Source organism: Pinus tabuliformis, chromosome 2_1 (assembly GCF_031772625.1).
Source record: "Pinus tabuliformis cultivar Carrire ecotype Pingquan chromosome 2_1, CPIR1, whole genome shotgun sequence".
NCBI classification, from domain to species: Eukaryota; Viridiplantae; Streptophyta; class Pinopsida; order Pinales; family Pinaceae; genus Pinus; species Pinus tabuliformis.
In genome coordinates, this window is record NC_142299.1 from 579,218,808 (window position 1) to 579,240,633 (window position 21,826).

A 21,826-nucleotide genomic window follows, 5' to 3' on the forward strand; every position below is an offset into this window, starting at 1 on the left:
GAATCTCTCTCGAGCTTGGGGAGAAGCCACTTTCAGAAACTGTTCACTGATCAAGGGGAGATAACATTAGAAGAAGTTATCAGAACAGCCCAATGTTTTCCCTGGTATGTGGAGGAGGAAGAAGTGGAGAATTGATGGGAGAAGTCACAAAGGAGGAAGTCGAAAGTATTATAAAATATATGGCGAAAGATAAAAGCCCAGGCCCGGATGGGTGGACTATAGAACACTTTCAACACTTCTTTGACCAGAATAGAATAGAATTAACAGAGGTGGTTGAAGAATCCAAGAGGAAAGGTGCGGTATATCCCCCTTTCAATTCAACTTTTATAGCCCTTCTTCCTAAATAGGAAGATCTGGGATCCTTTGAAGATTTCAAGCCTATATCTCTATGTAACAATATCTATAAAATCATTGCTAAAGTGATAGTTGTCCAATTAAAGTTGATTCTGTCAAGATGCATTTCAAATGAAAGTTTGGATTTTTGGATGGTCGCTAGATTCATGAAGCCATAGGGGTGGCTCAAGAGACAATCAACAACGTTAAGAAAATGAAAAGGACAGGAGCAGTGGTAAAAATTGAACTATCAAAGGCCTATGACAGAATCAACCGGACCTATATTAGGATGTTGCTAACTCACCTAGGCTTCAAAATTGACTTCACCAACTGGATCATGGGATGCATCACCAGTGTCAGTTTTGCGGTTCTTATTAATGGAGCAGCCTCTCCTTTTTTCAAAGGGAAAAGAGGGTTAAGACAAGGATGCCCTTTGTCTCCTTTGCTTTTTCTTCTAGTTGCAGAAGGGTTGAACCAACTAATATTGAAGGCCAAAAGGGAAGGCACTGTGAAAGGTTTAGAAGTTGCAGTTAATATGTTCATTTCTCACCTTCTCTTTGTTGATGACATCTTACTTTTCAGCAATGGGAATATGACTGAAATCAAGGAACTCAAGAAGATTCTTGAGCTTTTCATGAAAGCTACAGGGATGCAAGTGAATTATAGGAAATCTCAGCTAATCCTGGAAGGCTTTAACAGGCAGGAGAAAACCAAAATTACTTCAATTCTTCCTTTTGATGTGTATAAACTAGAGGATCCTTTCAAGTATTTGGGATTCTCGCTGAAACTGAATGCTTATAAGAAGCATGACTGGAATTGGCTGCTAGGTAAAACAGAAGCTAGAATAATGCATTGGAGCTTCAAGTGGCTCTCCAGAGCAGGTAGATTGACTTTAATCAAATCAGTGCTCTTAGAAATACCGGTTTTCTGGGCTGCTTTGACATGGGTACCTAAAGGAATTCTGGAGAAGATAAGAAGGATCTGCAGCAGATTTCTCTGGGCAGGATCAAAGGAGGATTCAATGCTTCCTTGGGTCGCCTGGGAGAAAGTGGCAAGACCTAAAGAATGGGGAGGGTGGGGAATAAAAGACCTCACTGCTTTCGACCCCTCTCTAGCAGCCAAATCAGGGTGGAGAATCATTAAAATGGAAAATCTTTGGACGAAAGTGGTGAAACGAAAATACATAGACCCTATCCCATTAGAAGAATGGATAAGGAATCCCAACAAGAAAGGAGGGAATGTTTCGGTGGTTTGGAAGGCTACTATAGAGGCATTCAAGGTTATCGAACAAGGTTTGGTATGGCAGATTGGAAACGGGGAAAACCTTCAGATAGGAAAGGATCCCTGGGTGGGGTGCAATGAAAACTTTGCTCTATCCCCAGGTCTTATCAGGCACCTAGAATCCAAAGGAATTCTCTTCCTTAGTCAGGTAGAGAAAATTGGTCATTCAACAATTTGGGGACAAGCATGGAAATCGGGAGAGGAGTTGGATCTCCGACCCCACTGGTGGAATGATTGGAAGGCCTACACTCAAGAACTATCTAGATCAAACGTGAGGCCAAAAGATAAGCCAGATCTATTGGTGTGGGCCCACGCTGAGTCTAGATCTTATTCTCCAAAATTCAGGTATAATTTCCTAATGTCGAAGAAAGGTTGGGGAGATCCGGAATGGTGGGCCGAGCCCTTATGGAAGCTAAAATGCCTGGAAAAAGCCAAACTTTTCTTCTAGTGCATTCCCAAGAGAAAAGTCCCTACATGGGACATTCTTAAATCCAGATATAAGCAAGGGCCGAGGAGATGTTCTTTATGTAAAAACTGATTCTGAAATAATAAGGCATCTATTTATAGATTGTCCTATTGTCAAAAAAGTGTGGGTGGAGGTTGGGAAGCTCATCCAAAAACAGGTAGTCTGGGAAGGGGAAAACATCACTGATGTTTGGGATAAATGGTGGCGGCTATATCCAGAGGGGAATCTGCGGAACTTACCTCCCATTATTTCATGGGGCATCTGGATTGCCAAGAATAGGTGCATTTTCTTGGATAAGGAAACCCCTGTTGAGACAATTGCTTTACAGTGTACCTCTATTTACTCAACCATCCCCAAATTAGAGGAGGAAAGGATCCCCAGACAGATTAGAGAAGAACAAATCAAGGAAGGATTTCCATGGGCTTATTTTGATGGGGCCTCTCAGAACAATAAAGCAGGAGCAGGATTGATCATTCACCTAAATGAAAACTAGATTCTAAAAGCATCAGTGGGATTAGGCACTGGATCAAATAACTTCGCAAAATTGTCTGCCTTAAAGTTGCTTTTATGCTGGCTCATCCACAGGAACATCTTCACAATTCAGATTTTTGGGAATTCATTAAATATTATAAAATGGGTTAATGGTCAAAGTAGATGTCAAAATTATATTTTGAGACCTTTATTAGAAGAGATTCAGAATTTAAAGCTTACTTTTAATGCTTTCTCCCTATGCCATATATACAAGGAACGCAATGATACAAGAGACAGGGTTTCTAAAGAGGGTTTGCAACAAGATTTGGGCAGTTGGAGAATAGCAGAGGAGGACCATGGACATATCCATGTGTTGGATCAGTCTCCTCACACATGGTCTTGTTATATCTTTTTGAGTCTCCATAGGTTGTTCATAGCCATTTTTCCGGGTTTGCTTACAGTTGTTATGGTCTTATGGTAAAACTGTTTTCTAGTTTTTTGTATGACTTTTGTATCTATTTTTTGTCTGGGTTGTTTTCTTCGATGAGGAGACCCGAGAAATAGATGCATGGCCTGGACCTCTTCCTGGATAATCAATACATGGAATGTATTTTTCACTGTTTCTGGAGATGGGAGTTGTTTTCCTTTTCATGAGGAGGCTCACCGTCTCAGGGATTACTATTTCTCATAGTTTTGGATAGGAAAGGCAGCCCATTTTTGTAGAACTCTATGATACTCAATCATATAGCAAACTGAATGCTCCAACATATACTATGTAACTTTTTATCTTGTTTATAAAAAGTTTGAATTTTTCTTTGGGAAAAAAAAAACTCTATAACTATCTCACATTATCTTCTCTGAATATATTCTAATTACGCATTTATAATCAAAATCAATTTAATACTAAATATATCATAAAAATGTAAATGAAACAATATATTATATTTATAATTGTACACAAGTGCTCTTTCATTATTATTACACACCAATGCATTTAAATAATTTACACATCAATACAATATACATGCATTAATTCACATATACTAATAATGGTGATAAAAACCTCAATTAGTCCAACTATATAAACAACACACCTTTTTCTATAAATGATTTTCATAAATATTATTATAATAATTATTATTATAAATACCTCATGATGCACGAAAATATAACGCCAACATTAATGAACTAGTAATAGGCACTAATACCACGAATATATATATTACTGAATTAGTCATAAGCATTAATACCATAAAAATAATATGTTATAGTAATTTATTATAAAAGTATGCATTAGTGCTTTTAAAATATATAATAAAAATTGGGCCACTTTTTAAAATATGTATTATGTATCGTTTTGTTTTAAATAATCATATTGTGATTTGCACTATGAAAAATAAACTTCAATTGGAATCTTCAAGTGCCCTAACTTCTTTGTTTTTTTATATATAATGAGAGTCTATTCCAACCTTGATTATTAATAAGAAAGATTTTAGCTAAATTAATTTTTCATCATTTTTGTCAACCTTATATCACCAAAGAGCTCCACTAATTAGTGTTTCCCTTGTATTATATCTACACAATCAAGACATCATGAATACAATATGTGTAGAATCCAGTAATACAATACGTGTAGAATGCATATCAATGTGTATTAAAGGATAGCCTCAAAGTCACTATTTTATAAACCTATTATCTTTGGGTGTCGAGGGATTTTATGTAAGTTACTTAAGCTTAAAACACTTCAAATTTTAGCCATATATATATATTTCAAAGCACGAAACAACGACATGTTTTAGTTAAACATGGTAGGATAAAAATATTTAAAAATGCAATAGAGATAGGTTAACTCATTATGATTATTCACAATAAGACACTTAAAAACTTATGAATTTCTTGCAATTCTTCACAACATTGTTGAATTCCATATGTAGGGAATATTCTTATTAGTAGTACAACTTATATTTTTTTTTAAATACTAATTTTTATTATGAATTAAAAACATGTTTTGCACTTATTGTGTCATTCAAACTCATTGCTGACATAAATCTCTTGCCTTAAAATACTTAACCCGGTACCCTTCCCATCCTCCCCCAAACCCCGAGCCACCACCCCACAGATATGATTATGTGATATGAACACTAGAACTCATCAATTGTGATTGCGATCTCAAATAGAGGATACACAATGTATTAATATAACTCATCCATATTATAAAAATATTTAGTTCACATTATTGTGTATCTCAATATCCACTGAGGGTAATCACAATCTATCCATTTTGGATGCATGGATGTAGCTGACCAAGACAATAAGAAACCCATCCATAACATATAACACAAGTCAATATTATTGAGCATATATTCTACATCCGTTTAAGACTGACTTAGAGAATAAATAAGAAATGTTTGAAAATAAAAAATCATAAAATCACCTCCAATCACTAAGTAGTTGGGGCACAATTAACAAAATAAATATTGTACCTCAATATAACGTAAGGTTCTTATTCTCATTGCCTTTTAATTTAGGTTAACTAAATATAAATATATATTCATAATCTAAAGAAATCAACTACAATCACGCAAACTAATGTGACTTAGTATGATTTTATACAATATATCACACAACACTAATGTGACTTTAAACTAAGGTGACTTAGTATGATTTTATACAATATATCACACAACACTAATTTATATTCATAATCTAAAGAAATCAACTACAATCACGCAAACTAATGTGACTTAGTATGATTTTATACAATATATCACACAACACTAATGTGACTTTAAACTAAGGTGACTTAGTATGATTTTATACAATATATCACACAACACTAATTTATATTCATAATCTAAAGAAATCAACTACAATCACGCAAACTAATGTGACTTAGTATGATTTTATACAATATATCACACAACACTAATGTGACTTTAAACTAAGGTGACTTAGTATGATTTTATACAATATATCACACAACACTAATGTGACTTTAGTATGATTTTATACAATATATCATACAATTTTTAAGAAAACACAAAACACAATATAATTTTAAAATAAAATATAAGAATTTCCAATTTACATATGTTTAATTAAATTAAATTATAATCATGTAAATTAATTTAATACATTTTTCAAAATCTTGTAATTATTGAAAATTAAAATATATTATCTTGTAATATATACTATTTATTTCATTATAGATAGGTTTTAATTTTTATGAGGTCTTAGCCAAAGGCTATGAGGGAACTTTGAGGTAGTGTTCAAATGCGTGATTTCCTTTGGAGATATTATATGAAATTTCCTCATGACTTGTGTGCACATAAGTGGACCAAATCTCACTCTCATGTCATCCCTTAAAATAGGGACCAAAGGGATTCGATACAATGGTGGAAAGTGAGGAGTTTTTCACCCACTGTAACTATTCAATTATATTGAGGGCCTAACCCTAGAGCCATGGGGGAACCTTGAGGTAGTGTTTTAATGTATGGTTGCACCTCAAGAGCCTATATTAAAATGGTTTTGGGACTTGTGCACACATATGTAGCTAAAATCTCACCTACATGTATTTCCTTTCAAAATGGGTGGTAGTTGCGAGCGGTTAGTGTTTGTCCTCATAAGACAAATGGGATTATGTTTTCCATTGATCCTAGGCATTGTTTCTAATAATTGAGCAGAAATGTATGCACTCCTTCAAAGAATAAGCTTGGCCAAGGATCTTCCCAATAGCTCAATAATCATAGTGTGAAGTTCCAACAACAGAATTAGACATATCAACCTTGGAACTAGCCCCAAACATCTCAAAAAAATCTCTTTTTGCAAAAGAATTATGGAATTCCTCTCCTCTTTCCTAAAAAATTAGGTTAAGAATGTGCTAAGAGAATTAAACATGTTGACAAACTCAATGGTCAATGAAGCAGTCACATTTCCTTCTAGCATAACAAAGGTCAGTGGATTAATGTGGGCAACACCAATTCCATAACCTCAACAACATGCAAACTAAAGATTCTCTCAATGCTAAAGTTAGTAACACATGCGTGAAGTTAGATAAGAGAATGTCATGTGAGGGGAATCATGGGTTGTGTTTTCCCTTAAAGGTGAGAAGTTAATCCTTTAAGAGGATGGAAGGTTGGGAAAGTAAGAAGGACAATATGAACGAAACTCAAAACAGGGTTCCAGAAATGGAAAATGAGATATGTGTGTGAGAAAGGTGGTGTAGTAATTTCTAATTTATGATGATCGTAAGTTGTCAATCCTTCGCACGGTTGGAACTTTTGTGGCTTTTGAATTAGGCATGGGCGGTGAAAAATAACATTTTGATCATTATAGTAATACGCCAACCAAGTATCATAAGAACCAAGGATGATGCTATCAGCATGGGAAGAAAAAATGGGTAATAAATCTAACAACTTTCAATTTTTGGTTACTCAAGATAATTTTCCAACCTACTAGAGCTTACAATGTTATTTAGGGCATCGGGTTGAATTGTAATTATGGATAAGTAGGTAAATGCACCCTGATTCTAACAACATCATGAGAGAATTTCAATCTGAATGAAATCACATTTGTGGGTGGAATCTAGAGAAAGTGAGGCACTATGGAAACAAAGGATGAAATGGAAATCATCACCCTTAGCATGTGAATATATAGACTCTTAGCTTAGTTTTATATGTTGTAACCAAACTCAAGAGCTCAAAGTGGAATTAAATGGACTGACGGGGAATATTCAAGTAGCACAGTAAGGAGGATTTTGAGACATCATGGCCATAGTTTCTTCTACTAATTCTCCACCTTCTTCTCTAGTTGGTCTTCCTAATCTAAATTGAGTGACTTTTTAAGGAAAACATAATAATTTAAGATGAATAATTTTAATGTATGTTGTTTGTAATTTTGTTAGGCTAGCTAAATCTCATAAAATCCTAATCATTCTTTATAAGCAATACACTAAAATTTCTTGGATGTATATAATAGGCCTATGGTATAGGGTCAATCAATTTTAAACTTTTATTAGAAAACACTCGTAAAAACATGCTACTTAAGTATTAGATGTAACTTTGTTATGTTTTAGACACACAAACAATAAACATAAAATAACTCATTACAATTTTATTTTTTACACTGAAAGTTATCTTATATTAATCTTATCCATAAATATTGAATATAATTTTTCATTTTAATTTCACATATTATTGTTTTATATATACACATAAAAAAACTTAACCTATGACAATTTTAACTTTCACACTAAAATTTTCTAAAACTAAAATTAACTATAGACATTTTTTCAATATAAATAACATCAGAAATATTTCTAATAAAATTTATATATATATATATATATATATATATATATATATATATATATATATATTTAAAAACATATATATATATATATATATATATATATAGATATATATATTTAAAAACATATATAATTATATATAAGATCAAACATAAGAATTGATAAATGCATTGTTGTAAATATCATTCTTTCACATTATATAATTTACACAATATTAATTTATATGCTTAAATATTCATACCTTTGTTAAGAAGTAGATTAACCTTTGTGCGAAAAAATGTGCTTATTCATTTATCTATAGATTTATATTTAAATTTTGTTTTATTTATATATTTATCTAAAAAAATAGATTTTATTATTTAAAATGTATTTTTAATATATAAATTAATTTAATAATTAAAGAAACAACCTAATTTAAATTTAATAATTAAATGAATGAGTGTCGAATACCGAGAGGGTGAGGTCGGATGCCCCGGCCCTTTCATCTAAAGAGGCCCTGTCCTGAGATTACTGTCTTTTGTTTTTGGAAGCATATAACTTTTCATTAATTTTGTGATCTTTATTAATTTTAGATTCTAGTGAGTTGCGAACTCTTCAGACTCCCCTTCTACATATAACTTGCGTGCGTCCCACATTATGTTATTGCGTTTGGCAAACAAACAAACAAACGCTTTCAAAATTAACTCGGCGTTGACGAAGTAGAGGGTTATTTATTTAAGTTAGTGCACTGTCCCCTTCAAATACAAACTCATCATTTATAAAAGCTTTAATTCGGCAAAACTTATATATGATTTAGAAATGAATTAGAGTTATGAATGATTTAGAGTGGTAAAAATAATTTCCATGTTCTTGAATTTATTTATATATTAAAAAAAAAAAATCTAATTCGAACTAAAATCCTTTACCATCTAGAATACTATATAAAATTACCAATAAGAAAAATCCATATTAAACTCAGCACTACGCTAATCTTCTAAAAATAATCCCATGTTTTTTTCCAATAAAAATGAGATTTTAGAAGTCATATCTAATTTCACAATTCCAAAATGTGCAAACTGTTCACTTCTATCGAGTTACATGATGGACGGTTATATTTACTCTATTAACTTTATTCTAAATTTGGAAAAAAGAGTAAATACATATTATTTTTAAATGAAATTATTTATTTATTTATTTTACTTAAAATATTTAATTCCTCATAGTTTAACTGAAGAGTTGCTCTGAAAGTTATGGAAATTCTTGTTATATTTAGAGAAAATCCCGCAAGGATTTTTGTAAATCCAATTTATAGTTAAATTTCAAAATTTTAAGTGTTCTAGACGTTTTTGATGGTTTTGAATCCATTTCCACCATCAAAAACACAATCCAAAGACTGCCCTTACAAGATTTTTTGAAATTTTTTTGCCCAGATTCCGACTACTTTCAGCAATCTGAACAAAATATTTGTGCAATTTTATATTATAAATTTATATAAACTACTACCTTTTAAAAGACGCATTTTTAATTATAATGTACCTACAAATAATATCTAAGTATATAATATGAAAAAATTTATAAAATTGCAAAATTTCTGTCATCAAAATTATCACAGAATTGTATAATATAATGCAACTTTACGACCTATAACTACTCATCTTTATGGGCATAAACGCAATGTATCTAAGGGATCGTTGTGAAGACGACATTCCAGCTGACATGTGTCATCATGAACAGGTGTTTAATAGATGAAAGGGGCCATCGAGTTGTTGGTGGCCACGTCCAGCTGAATTGAAGACAAGAATCTTCCGTCACCTTAACTGACCCAGCCTGGATGATGTCGACTGATAATGAGACGAAGTCATGAGCCATCGCTATCATCAACGACATGATGTAAACCATTCCCATCAGGCTGTTATATAACGTGGGTGTGTCAGTGTACTTCTTTGAGCAATTCAGAAATAGTATTTGCAATGGAGGGGCGTGTTAATGTTTGTATTGTCGCATGCCTGAGTATTTTCCTCGCACTGCGTGAACCACATTTAACGTACGCAGATTCAAAGGCCACAAGGCCTTTGGTGCCGGCCGTGTACATATTTGGAGATTCTACCGTAGACCCTGGCAATAACAATGGACTTGCAACGATTGTGAAGGCCAACTTTCCTCCATATGGGAACGATTTCGTGGATCATAAACCCACTGGTCGATTTACCAACGGAAAATTAGTAACTGATATTCTTTGTACTTACAAACGCTCTACTCTTTTCACTTTTCCCTCTATATGTAGAAATAAAATATCTCGGGCTGGGTTTGCATAGCTCGATTTAGGAACTGATGGTGAACTCCTTTGATAAGTGCTGCTAATTGATCCAGTATAGTTTTCTGTAAAATAAACACATTTCTAGGATTGTTATCATTTGGCAAAACGTTTAGGTCTTTCAAATTTAAGTACGCTTAGCATTCTTATTATCTTTCCAATTCTAGTAATAATGTTTATATTTAACTTTTCCAACTGTATACAGCTCGATTAGCAGGCCTTCCGGATATAGTGCCCGCATATTTGGATCCTGAATTCCATGGACAACGAATTCTGACAGGCGCCAGCTTTGCTTCTTCTGCTGCTGGATACGATGACGCAACCTCACTCACCGTTGTTAGTACATGTTTTATAAGTGATGTTATAGCCCTATACGATGTGATGTTATAGTGATAACGATTTAGATATCGACTCAGAATTTGGAATAATATGATTTTCAAATATTTTTAAAATTTACCATTTGCAAATGACCATTTAGATATATATAAAAGAATTTCTGCCATTTAGATCTATATAAAAAAATTCCATAACTGAAATACAATCTGTCTTGAATTCATGCAGAATGTTCTAACTCTGGGGCAGCAGCTGGAGAATTTCAAGCTTTATCGAGAGGAGCTTGTGAGTATTGTAGGCGGGCAGAATGCGAGCGAGATAATATCGAGAGCCTTGTTTGCGATAAGCATGGGAACCGATGACTTTGCCAATAACTATTATATCAATCCCATCACTCGTGCACACTATACTGTTACAGAGTTCCGGGATCTGCTCCTCAACTCTCTCTCAGAATTTATACAGGTTATCATATTGTCTTCACATTAACGATGAGGCATTATGAAAATTGATAAACTATTTGCTGACTTGTTTTCGCTAAAAGTGCTAAGGATTGGGTTCAATCGTTTTTTTGGGGGAAAATTGATACGGACGTGTTTGAATCGTTTGTAAAAGAATTGATAAAGATTCACTTGATTTGTTTTTGGGAAAGTTGACTATGATATAATTGAGTAATTAACAAAATCTACATGAAAATAATTGAATTTTTTTTTTTTTTTGTTAATATTGAAATAAATGTATAGATATATGTATGTTTGTATATAGTTTTGAGCTATTGGGTTAGAATTTGGTTAAATAGTATTTGGGTTGGTTTTGAATTTTTGTTTTGTAAAATATATTTTTGAATGTATAAATAAGTTTCATATTCTAAAATACTTAAACACATTTTGATTGTGGAGAGTTTATAATTTAATTTGTGATTTCTAATAAATCTGGCAAATTCTACATAAAAATATGCCCCAAACACTTCAAAACATAGAACAAGTAAACTACAAAATTTGAAATATATATTAATACTACATTATTTTAAAGATCTAATTTACTTGTTCTGTATTTTAGAATGTTTTGTAACATATTTTCTATTGGAATTTTATCCAAAATCTGAAAAAAAATTGTCAAAATCAAATATTTAAGTTTTGAACTCTATGCAATCTTATTATTAAGAATTATTTAAGAATTTTTCATAGTATAGAATCATTGATAACATTTATACATGAAAACAGACATTTTAAATAGTAAACAATTATGAATGACTTATTAATAATAAAATATTGTTATCGTATAATAATAAATGAGTAATTATTGATGAGAACTGTCTTCTGATACCATATGATATTGTGACAGAATATTTACCAGGAAGGTGCCACTCTATTTGCCGTCATCGGGCTTCCTCCATTCGGATGTTTGCCTTCACAAATTACTCTCCACAACTTGGTCGGTAACGCATGCGTTGACGAGTTTAATGATGTTGCGATCTCATTTAATGAAAGAGCCGCGTCTTTGTTAGAGAGCTTGAAGCCCACACTTCCCGGTCTTAAAATGGCTTATATTAACATATATGATAAACTGCTTGACGTTATAAAGAATCCCAGTAAATATGGTAATATTCTCTCTCTTTCTGATACCTTTATGCATGATCCCAGTAATAAGTTTCAGGTCATCTGTGTTCAGAGCTTGCTCACTGTTTATCAATGAATGTGTGGTAGGGTTCGAAGAAGTGAGGAAAGGTTGCTGCGGAACGGGTTTGCTGGAGACGGCTATATTTTGCAACCCCACGACCCCACTCTGCCCCGATCCATCGAAATACGTGTTCTGGGATTCTTTTCATCCAACAGAGCAAGCCTACAGTATCCTCGCCCAAGTCATATTCTCACAGGGTGTTTCGATTCTGCATCTTTGAATATTTCATGCATAAGGAGACTTTGTTGTACGTACGGAAATACTAAATAAGATGTCCATGGATAATGGGAAACTGTATCCAATAAAACCACGCATGGATGTATTTCAAGGAAGCAAGAATAATTGAGACTTGCTTCTTTAAAGTTTAATAAAAAATATGTTTGAAATAGAAAAATAATATTGGCTATAATAAAATACTTAGAAAAATAATGTCAATTTTGTCTAGTTGGGACTTGTTTTTTTAAAATAATTAAAAATAAATAAATTGAATTGCATATCTTATTGTACAATAAATTATTTTGCTAAATAAAATTTGATTATATATAAATAAATATTATAAATAATAATGAAGAACATATAATGGAATTATTTCTATTATCCTCATTCCATAATAGTAATAGTAATATTCCATTTTAAGCATTAAGATAATAATAATAATTCCATTATAGTAATAATTATAAGCATTAAGACTAAGCATATGTTGAACATATTCTCTTCATAATCAATCTAGACCCTCAATTAAAACTAGGACAATGACATTAATAAATGCGAATAGGCCCATATCAAGCACACATCAATTCTCAATAATATGAAGAGTTAATGTTATTAATGTTATTGTCAATAATATTAATATAGCTATTAATTGCCCCAAAAAGTGCAAAAAGAGGCCAAAAGGATTGTTAAATTGGAATTGTTGAATTGCAAAAGTTGTACTTTTATTTAAAATAATAATTGTTTTATTAGATTTTGGTTGTTTAGCTGTGTTTGTGTTAGGCTACTAATACACAAATAAAAGAATAATTGAAGTATTGAGATGATGAAAGTTGACTGAGATATAATTTACCACTAATTTTACCAATGAGAGATTAAAACCATTGTGAGGAAATATTGATTTTCTAGAATGAGCAATTTCCATTAAGAGGAAACAACAAGTACAAAATATTTTTTCCTCATTTTAAGCATTCTATGCCATTTGATGAAGGACATTTTATAATTATTTTTTCCCTATGTTTGATATGGTGGCATTAAAAATATAAGTTGAATTCTTATTCTCATTTGTATTCCTTATTATTGATGATTATCTCATTTAAGAAATTATCTATAATTGTTGTAAATCAAGACAATGTATTATTACCTGGGCATGAAGTTGAACTTGACCCAAAGGATAACAAATTAGAAGAATCCTACTATTGTTGTATATTGGTTGCTTCAATAGTAGGTTTTGGATGATATTGTTTCATTAAAGAGATCTTTGCTTAATGTACCACAACTACCACAACCAGTTGTCATAGGTTCTTTCATAGTGCATATCATTCTACGTACGCATTTGTGGAGTAACTCAGAAACAATACATTTTGGCATCTCCATGGAGTCTCATAGTTTCTCTACACATATCAAAAGTGCCCTCATGCTATATGCACACTTTTCGTAGTAAGGAGAAATGAGATCTTCTTGTCACCTACAATATACAATGTGGTAGCTATTCAAAGGATGGTTCTTATATTGCCAACAATGGAAACTTTTATAATTCTACATTATCTAATGGACCAACAATGCATGCATAGAGCTTTTATATGAACTCTCTAGTACTACCAAAAAAATAATTTGTCATTTCAAAGGTAAGTGGAAAATATTTTCACTCATTAGAAAATATACCTTTATTGTTTACAATTATGCATGGGCAACACTAATGGGTGTCTTTTAGAAATCATTTACCTAAGTTTTATATTTTGATCATTCTTTAATAGTAAACCAAAAACATAGGGCGTAACCCAAAAACACACACAAAAAAAATTAAATATTCTAAGTATTCAACAAACAAACAAAAATGTAGCCCATAACCCAATTTTTATTTTTATTTTTTTTAATCCAAATTAAATGTTTTTGAAAGATCATCAAAAAGAATTTTTTATTGGAGTTCGGAATTGAAAAACATTTAATTCATTAGAAATATAATCAATCTTATAATAATAAGGTTTACAATTTAATTAAAAACAAATGTGAAAACAAAGTATCTCATTACAAACATTTTCCCTTTCAATTTTTACACAATACAATAAAATATTAAGGGATCCAAAAAAAATTATTCCGCCATAAAAATATGTGAGTAAACCCCTATTGTTCAATCTGAATTGCAAGGTTTCACCAATGTTAGTACCATCCCTATTAAACAAACAACACGAGTACTTTGATGGTGGTTTGTCCTTCACCTTGGCTTCTCCACTCTGACATCAAGCCATGGCTAAAGGTCTTCTTGTGGCTTGTCCTTCACATTAACTTTCCCACTCTATAAATTTCAAAATAAGCTATTAGTTGTATTTTTTAATCCTTATAAATTCTCCAATAGAAATAATCATTATATCTATTTATTTTTCTTTTATCATTTTACCAAAATTAAATATATTTATTAAATCGTATTTTTAGAATTTATTTGAAAAATGGTATATAAATTAATATATATTAATATTGATTATTTATTTATTTGAATATTAAATATTAATAATTTGAAAAATAAAGATAGAATTGTAAATTATATATCATGACATAAATTAAATTTTATGTAACTTTACGATTAACTTGATAATTTTTATTATTTTTCCTAAATTCAAAAGTAAATACTTACTAAGTACCTCTCGGACAAGGGTCATTCACTCACGTTCTGCCGCAACCTAATATGTGCACCTCTATGAATTCACGATGTGGCTCAAACGCAAAGCATCGAGGCTACTGAGCAAAAGAGACCTATCTGGTCCACCTTGTCACCGAAAAGGCTTCTCTCCTTGCATATATGTCGACTTGGTTGTAGTTTGATTGTGTTCTCTAAATTAGGTGTGTCTGCACAAAGCGTTGGCCAAAATATACTGTTGAATCAGAAACATTATTTACCGTCAGAAATGAACTAATGAGCCCTAAAAATACACATCCCAATGGTTTACAACTATAGTACAAGGAAGAAATTGAATATATTAACCTATTTTGAAAACCAAAAAATTACAGCTAGTTATATGCTAATAAACTGATATCTTTAGGTAATCAATGACCCGATTTCGCTGCAAGATACATGAACCCGTGCACTAAGGATATTTAAGGTTATATGAAAGCCACTCTGTGCGATTTTTATCTAATGGACACTTCTAGTAAACACATGCAAGCAGAACCATCCTATGTAAATATTACAATGAAGCAGATATGTCAGAGAGATGAAGGTGAGTGAAAGTCCAATGCAATTTGAGAGGAATATCGCTCAGACCTATCACGTACTCTGACTCAAGTTTGCCCCGTGCAGTGGAGCGCCTCGTGGTGCGTTTATCAAGGCACTTCAACCTGTGTCGTTGCAACTTAATCTTTCTGGAATTGGGTCGATATAATTTACTTCAGATATAAGTCTCCCTCAAGAGGCAGCAAGATGAATAGCAAAATAATTATTATAATTTCAATTAATAACCTAACATATCGTTTAGGTTATTTAAATTTATTAATGTTATCGTTTTGTTTGTGTCATTAATGTTATTATTTGACCAAAAGTTCTGCAATAATCGCGAAGTCGTTGGTGAGGATTACTCGTACCCTTTACGTTTGGTTCAACGAGTCAACTCAGGGGCTTTTGTGTGTAAACAATAATAACAAGGTAATTTTTTCCGAGGTCGTTCGTTCAATTGAATGATTTGAACAATGATTTGAACAGTAGCAGAGTAAAAATAATAATAAATAGTTAAAATTCAACCCCCACCGTGACACCCTGTATAAGGAACTATTAGCGTACTTATGAGGAATCAGGATGGATAGAGCTCGGCTGCAATTTTGATATGCCGATTAAAAATTGTAAAAGGACGTAGGACCCCTAGAGTTTCTGATGGCTGAGAAGAGTTTAAAATTTTTAAAACCATATTGAGAACATTTCAAAAGTTGGATTAGAAAAAATAAACACAGACAAAGCACTACAAACAACCTAGAGAGAATCCCAAATTCCTGGCAAAAATAATATACAGCGGTATTTTTATTCTTAAACTGGGCTGGATGGGGAAATCGATTGGCCCTAGGTAGAGCACTTCCCGCACAGCCTACAAGCCTGAAATGACTGAGAAGATCAAGTAGCCATATGTTGCCACCAGAGGGATACATGGTGTGGGATATGTCATCTGGGAGAAGATATGACAAACTGCAATTAGCGGGAATGATGTGTTGAAAGGACACGTGGTTAACTGTGATTCGAAAGACGGTGGGAAAAGGTTGATTGTGCCATGGAGTCACATTCCTTGGTAATCACAATTCAGATGCGATTTGGAATCGCTTCAATACAGTGTAACCAGTTTCCGACGCGGTCTTGTACATAACTTCAAGCAGGTGGCAACTGTCCATTCAATGGGGACAGATGGCGAAACCCTTCCGAAAACGCCTTCCTGTAATTACATGGACAAATAATTGTGGAACCACTTTATAAAGAAAGGAAATTGTGGTGCACGGTTTAGGATCATAAATGTGGTCATATAGTATACACATGTTACAGGTACATATAGTATACACATGTTACAGGTAGAAGACAAAGATAGATAAAACTATGAAGTGGACTGATTAAAAAGAAAAACTTATTAAAAATTTAATTTTATATTTTTATTTCATCTATTTTACTTATAATCAGTTTATAATATAATCCATTTTAAAATTTTAAAAATAAAAATACATTTCAAAATATCAATCATAATTTCTAAATTTCATAATTTATTAATTATGAAACTTATTAATATAAACAATCCACTTCATAAATAAAATATTTTAATGCTATATTAAGTATTTCAATGTTAACTAATATGTAAAATGAAAAGAAATAAATTTTCATTGTTAAAACATTTTTAAGCATTTCTAGTAATGTTAGTATTTTATATTTGGGCTATATATTTTTTGTCAATTTTATCTTTGAGATGCAAACATTTTTTTTCAAATTTTGCATTTAAAAAAAAATTACAATAGAAAAAATTATATCACTCTAAACACTTCTTAGATTTGTGATTAAAATAAATCAATACTAATCTTTAAAGAAAAAATTAATAAGATCAACTTTCAATTAAAAAAATTGTTATTGAATGATTGCTAATTAATTTTAAAGCACAAATTCATTCATGTTACTTCACCTAATTCTACAGTAACTCCTTCAAATCATTAACATTTAAACTACACTAAGTTACTAAATTTATAGTGGAAACATAATTGATCTCATGGAGATTCATGGCATACTCTGGTCAAATCTTGTACTCCTCATTTGCGACACACTTTCCTCTCGAGAGTCAAGGTCTTGTAAGTCGGCCTCGTGATCCAATATCAAATGCCCAAACTTCTCATAGAGGTTGTCCACTTTAAATTTACCAATATTAGACACTTGTGGCAGCCTACAAATATATGTATGTTGACATATTGGTAAAACAAATATATGTATGTTGGCATATTCCTAAAACAAATATATGTATGTTGACATATTGGTAAAACAAATATATGTATGTTGGCATATTCCTAAAACAAACAAGGACTTTCCTCTCCAGAGTGAAGGTCTCGTAGATCGGTCTCGTGATCCAATATCAAATGCCTAAACTTCTCATAGAGTTTGTCTACGTTAAATTTTCCAATATCAGATAAGTGTGGCAGCTTACAAATATATGCATGTTAAACAGGGAATTAAGTTGTATCCACGATTATAGGAAAATACCTTGTTATATATGGTATGGAAAATTTTGTTATTAATCGAAAACATAGCATTCACAACTTGTATTCCACATTCTTCTAGCTTGAGGAGAAGATTGGAGTAGACAATATGATCTTCAACATGATTGATGGAATTTATTTCTGCCATAGTGAAGATGTAGGGAAATAACTTGTTATATATTTTCTTATATATAAATGAATGTTACAAATAATAATGAGTAAATTATCATGGAGGGAATTATTAGAATTGAGATAATCTCAAATCCCTAGGAAATTGGGGACAATATGATCTTTGAACATGTTGAGGGACATCTTACGGCTAGAACCAAATTTATAGACATAGGAAAATACCTTGTTATATATTTTCTTATATATAAATGAATGTTAAAATAATAATGAGAAACTTATCATGGATGAACTTATTAGAATTGGAATAATATCAAATCCCTAGGAAATTGGTGGGTGGGGAGCAAGGCTCACGAATACATTTCTATAAATTTATTAAAAGTAATGGACCATTTTGCTAAATAAAATTTGCTTTTAGAAATGAATGTTATAGATATTAATGAGGAACTTATTAAAATTGGAATAATCTAAACATGAAATTGGTTCATGGGAGCCACGTGGCACAAATCAATTTTTTTTAAATGTATTAAAAGTAATGGACTAGTCTGGAAATGGAATGATCTCAACATGGAGGAACTTATTAGAATTGAAATAGTCTCAAATCCCTAGGAAATTGGTGGGTGGGGAGCCATGTGGAATGAACATAATTTTCTAAATTTATTGAATGCAATGGACCATTTTGCTAAATAAAATTTGCTTATATATAAATGAATGTTATAAATAATAATGAGGAACTTATTGGAATTGGAATAATTTCAACATGGTGGAACTTATTAGAATTGGAATAATCTCAAATCACTAGGAAATTGGTTGGTGGGGAGCCACTTGGCACGAATCTAATTTTTTGAATTTATTAAAATTAATGGACCATTTTACTAAATAAAATTTTCTTAAATATAAATGAACGTTATAAATAATAATGAGGGACTTATTAGAATTGAAATAATCGTATAATGGAGGAACTTATTAGCATTGGGATAATCTCAAATCCCTAGGAAATTGGTGGGTGGGAACCACATGGCACGAATATAATTTTTTTAAATTATTAAAAGTAATGGACCATTTTTCTAAATAAAATTTGCTTATATAAATGAATGTTGTACATAATAATGAGGAACTTAATAGAATTGGAATAATCTCAAGATGGAGGAACTTATTAGATTTGGAATAATGTGGGGAGCAACCTGACATGATTATAATTTTTTTAATTTATTAAAAGTCAATGAAATCTAACAAAATATGTAATACACTACTCTGGTTGATAAACATTAAGAAGAGGCATATGTTGAGCATATTCCCTTGAGAATCAATCTAGACCCTCAATTAAGAAAAAAAGGCGACAAACCTCCTTCCATCTAAAGTTCATATATATATATATATATATATATATATATATATATATATATATATATATATATATATATATATATATCTCCTTCCATCTAAAGTTCATATATATATATATATATATATATATATGCGAAAAATAAAAACTAAAAAATAAAAAGTCATCAAATCCTCATCCACCTTAAGTTAAAATAAGAAGCTTTCAAAAAGAAATGAATATGTTGTATATATCATGAAAACACATTTATTTGGTCCGATATATTCTCTATATAGCATTCAAAAATACAATTTAAATAATGAAAAATTACACATTATATTTTACACTCTAAAAAAATTTGCAAGTGAAAAAATTTGATCATTCTAAACTCATATTAAATCTCTACTTAAAATAGATCTATATTAATATTATTTGGAATCTCTAATACAATTTCATATATGTTTTCAATAAAATAATTAAAAATTCAATATATATTTTTTCGCAAAATAACTTCTAAATATTTTTAATTAAATTCTCCTCTTTAAAATATGTTAAGACATCAATAATTAATTAATTAATTTATTATCATTAATTTCTAAAAACAGAGCAAAACCATGTTTTTGGACACCGATAGTAATAGCAATAACAATGTCAACAGTGCCTCAACAGCCCACGTGATGTGAAGGCGACGTGTTTGGTATGTTTATTAATGAGATTTGTACATTTAGTAGTGAGAGTGAACGCTTTTGGAAAGAAGTTGATCAAAATTGATCCCTCTGAGATTCGGTGAACATGATAACGAAACGATTATTTATTTTAACATGATAACGAAACGATTATTTATTTTTATTTTTTAGAGATTTTGTTGGTATTTTAGTAAATAAATTTTTATCCTGTGTTTCTCGAAATGTCATTTTATTTTCATATGAAAACCAGCCACAAGGTGATTTCAACGCATTATTATCAAACTTATGATTTTAACACTTTATTACCCAATTATGAACAAATTCAAACGGACAGAACTCCAAAAGTTATAACAAATTAACTATGGCCATGAATAATATATTTTTGGAACAACTTTCTAAACGGGTCATTAGTATTCTTAAAATGGTAATTACAGATTCTATAGAGGTGTGATAATTTTTGGTGATTTTTTTAATGTTTTTTAGAGGTGTGGTGATTCCTCCAACATTCCTCTCAAACACAATTTTGGAGAGATTTGCTATTACATCAAAACCTGTAGGTATTGATAAACTTTCCAAACTCGTAACTAAGATCCTCTATAGTAGTAACTAAGATCCCCAAGGTGGAAATTATGGATACCATAGAAGTGTGGTGATTCCTCCAATAAAACATAGCTAACCATGAAAAAATTTACCCAAATTTATCATTGTCTAGACTATAATACCATGAATTTTTTTTCCAAGATTTACCATTATACCAAGATCCACAAATATTAATAAACTTTCTAATCCAATAACTAAAATATCCAAAATAACAATTAAAAATTCCATAAAACAAAGATGCAGTAATTCTTCCAACAATTTAAATCTTTGGAATGATTGCCATTTACACAATATACTTTTAAGGACCATGAATGAATATCTTTTATCAGTAACACCATTAATTATCAACACTACCAAGAAGATCATCATTATGGAGACTAACATGAAGCAATCACTCCGGTTACGAAAAGTCGGTTTGTCGACGGTCTTATTTAAAGTTAAAAGTTGGATTTAGTCATATCAGGAAAACGATATTTTACATAGACGGAGTTTTATAAAATAATCACAAAGAGCATAGTTTAAAAAAGAAGAAGTAAACTGAGTTTAAAAAATAAATTAAAATGAGCAAACTCGAAAGTGTTTTTGGTAGGGACACTTTTTCCATTTATAGTGATAGCTAAAAGAATTATGAAGAATGTAGAAAATAAATCTGTATGGTTGGAAAATTTGTTACAGAGATGGGTTTTCCAGTTTTCAATTTATTTTGTCTTTAGTGCGATTTTTTGAAGATTCCGGTGACGGAATCCGACGGAAAAAATTGAGGTTAAATCTTGATTTGTATTAATTAAAATGGTTTTTTAACTACATATTTGGATTCAGCACCCTGAAATACCCCTAGGAAGCTTTGATTGTGCAGAAATTACCTATCAAACTTGGGATTTCAATAAATTGCTGCCGGAATTTAGAGAAATTTGACCGGAAAAACCCACCGGAAAAGCCTCCAAAAAGTCGCACTAAAGACTACACCATTAAATTTAAGTATAGGATATAAAAGTAATAATAATTTAATTTAATT

At 31.3% G+C, this 21,826-nt stretch overlaps 1 protein-coding gene across 1 annotated transcript; it reads left to right on the forward strand.

The window, feature by feature from the left end:
• The first annotated feature begins 9,789 nt into the window (after positions 1-9,789).
• LOC149201771 (GDSL esterase/lipase At5g03810-like) lies at positions 9,790-12,517 on the forward strand. The gene is made up of 5 exons (XM_089399817.1): positions 9,790-10,076; positions 10,358-10,488; positions 10,714-10,947; positions 11,827-12,082; positions 12,189-12,517. Exons 1-5 carry the CDS (start codon positions 9,809-9,811, stop codon positions 12,380-12,382), a joined length of 1,083 nt encoding a protein of 360 aa, XP_089255943.1. The 5' UTR covers positions 9,790-9,808; the 3' UTR covers positions 12,383-12,517.
• Positions 12,518-21,826: the final 9,309 nt, after the last annotated feature.